Source organism: Mesitornis unicolor, unplaced genomic scaffold (assembly GCF_000695765.1).
Source record: "Mesitornis unicolor isolate BGI_N332 unplaced genomic scaffold, ASM69576v1 scaffold29089, whole genome shotgun sequence".
NCBI classification, from domain to species: domain Eukaryota; kingdom Metazoa; phylum Chordata; class Aves; order Mesitornithiformes; family Mesitornithidae; genus Mesitornis; species Mesitornis unicolor.
Window position 1 is genome coordinate 1,383 of NW_010208447.1, and position 2,870 is coordinate 4,252.

The following is a 2,870-nucleotide window of genomic DNA, read 5'->3' on the forward strand; positions in this document are numbered from 1 at the left end:
GGCAGCAGCTGCTCTATCATTAATATGCAGCCCAGAGTTCATACTTTGCAACCAGAAACATCCTGGTCTCTTCTGAATCTCCTCCTAATTCTAGTTAATGTCAGAGAAGGGGACCATGGTTTCTGACAGCACTGTATGCAGTTGCCCTCATGTTTGCCCTTTCCCCAAAATTGAAACCCCTTCAGTTTGTCACAACTCCTACTGTACCTGCTTAACTGGGAAAGTGAGCTGCTGGCCAAATCACTGGACTGAGGCAAGCTGGGCAACGTTGCCGTGTGCTGTAATGCCGAAGGCAGAAGCGAAGCAGTAGTGGATACCATGCTAGGCAGAGAACCAGCAGAAGGTAGTGAAGGAGAAGGCTCTGTCTTAGGTGCTAGAACTGATGAAGTAGCTGCAACAAGTTAAAAAGAGGCATTCAAAGACAAATTCCAGCATATCTGACATCCCAGACTGGGTCCAGGAACACAACAGTATTCTCCCCTTGGTTTACAAAAACCTGACCAGTAACAGCAAGCATCCCAGCTATTAATGAAAATTCAAACAGCAAAAGAACTATAATTGTTTCCCTTTAAGTTCTTCACCTATTTATAATTTTCACCACTACACATGTGGTAAACTAGAGTCTTCTGCACTTCACCTCCCACTATCTGGATTACTAACTTTTGCTCACAAGTCAATCCTCATTTTAAAATTCCTTGCATTTGGTTCCACAAACAAAAGTCACTTGCACTTTTCAAGGCCCTGTACAAATCCACTTTTACCTACAGCTCTACTTCTTCATTCCAACTCACACAGTACCTTTGATGTTTGAGACTTGGATCACTGGAGTACAAGGGCACATAGAACTTACCAATTTGGAGAACCGAGTCAAATATATAATGAAGTAGAATAAAAGAAGCTACAATAAAAGGCCATAACTGAGCATAGCATTAAGCACTTTTAATGGCTAAAGAGTTGTCAAATATTGTCTCACTTTATTTCACCTAGATAACATAAAGCATTTAGCATTAATATTGCATTTTAGGTTATACAGAGTAGAACTTGTTTACCACCTTTCCAAAGGATCACTATACCATAATAAGATACTGAACAACTCTACTGCCTAACATAATACCCAGCTATTTCTACACTTCTCTCTTTTCCTCTGAAGATAACACACAGAATTATGGTGAGAGGCACTCACCCACCAATAAAACTCGGAGAGTTGAGCTCTGCCTTCTACTGGGCCATGTTTCCATACCACACCAGAGACCACTACCCAGTGGATCATCACTAACTTGCAATGCACATGAAGACAGTCTTAGAATGGTCAAAGTCAGATATATGCTTGGAAGCTATGCATCACAGTTTGTTCAAGTTATTGGTTTAGTTTCCACGCTAAATGACCCAAGTCAGGTTGCTGAATTGGGTGCTATGCAAACAAAAATCAAGGTGTCTTGGCTTTGTCAATAAGTATGAGGATAACTGACAACAGAGAAGGAAATTCAAGTGACAAACATAGCTATGAAGAATGCAACTATATCACCTGATACCTCCTGGCAAGATACATATAAAAATAAGTAAATAACATTTACAACTCTCAATACATTTAGAGCAGGGTTCTCTTCTTGAAGTAAAAGTAGGTGTCCTCAATACAAGGGACAGAATCACCATCTTCATTAAGACCCCTTACAGGTTGCCTGAACACAATGTGCAAGACAAAGAAAACAAGGAGATGAGTAGGATGGTCAGAATTATAACACACCAGCTATGCTTTGAACTAGGGGTTTAGGAAACATGAGATCTGGATAATAAAGGACAACAGCAGCAAAGATGAGAGATGAAGAAGATGAAGAATATTATCAGCACATACAGAAGGGAAAAGGTCAGTACTTTCAAATGTTAAGAGAGAATTTTAAAATAGTATGTATGCATGAAATAGATACATGGAAGAAAACTGATTCCAGTTTATGTGCTTGAGATACAGAAAAAAACCCAAGAGTGTTCTCAAAAGAGAACTGGCACAGAAAAAGGGACTAATAAAGCCATTATAGAATAATTAAAAAAAAATTAGGTCTTTGTTTTCCATAGCAAAAAGACAAGTACTGTAGTGAATTTCATAAATTGTTTATTAATTCTCTACACAAGACTAAGAAAGCTTTTGCACTTGGAAAGTTGTTTTTATATATAACAATCTTTTAATTGTTAACTCTTTGGGCATATATACTCCTGCTCATTTAAATTGTATTTGGCACTAACAAAACACCATTCACAGGTCTGAATACTCAACTTCTTTCTACTCAAAAATATTAAGGGGAAAAAAAACAACAAACAAAAACCCCAAAACCAAACAAACAAAAAACCAAACAAAAAAAAAAACAACATAAAAGGCTTCCCAACTAATGACCTACCTCAAGAGAAGATAGACCTAAAATTGAAGTGTTGGAATTCCAAAAGATGTTAAAGATGTTAATTTACACTGCTGCCCTTGAAAGCTTTCACAGAGCAGCACATAAAGGTCAGAAGAGTGAATATTATAATTATTTTATCTCCAGGAAGAGAGCCGTAGGGTGCTACAAGTAATACATCACATTAGAAACAGGCCAAGATGAAGATAACATTAACACCTGTATCAGAGCCAGTACTGTGTTGTTGTTACTCTGCTGCAAGGCAGCAAGCTACCCAGCAGAGGGAGCATGTTAGTTACCCTTAACTTGTAACAGGACATAAGTAGCACTATATCCAGTGAGAGGTGCATTCAAAGAACATAACTTTGTTTCATTACAGCTAAATGCTACTTGCAGCTTCCCAACCGAGTATTGAAAAAACTAAGAAGTTTAATATTAATTTTTAATTTAATATTTTGTTTTTTAAAGATTTTATAATACTTT

The 2,870-nt window shown here is 37.5% G+C and overlaps 1 protein-coding gene across 1 annotated transcript in view; it reads right to left on the reverse strand.

Annotated features, from left to right (window-relative positions):
- Positions 1-207: 207 nt before the first annotated feature.
- The window catches only part of LOC104546982 (ubiquitin-associated protein 2-like), a gene marked incomplete at both ends in the record, with an annotated part of 16,366 nt that continues 13,703 nt past the window's right edge, over positions 208-2,870 (reverse strand). The window contains one exon of the mRNA XM_010192516.1: positions 208-373. Within this exon, the coding sequence (XP_010190818.1) occupies positions 208-373 (166 nt within the window). The remainder of the gene's footprint in view (positions 374-2,870) is intronic.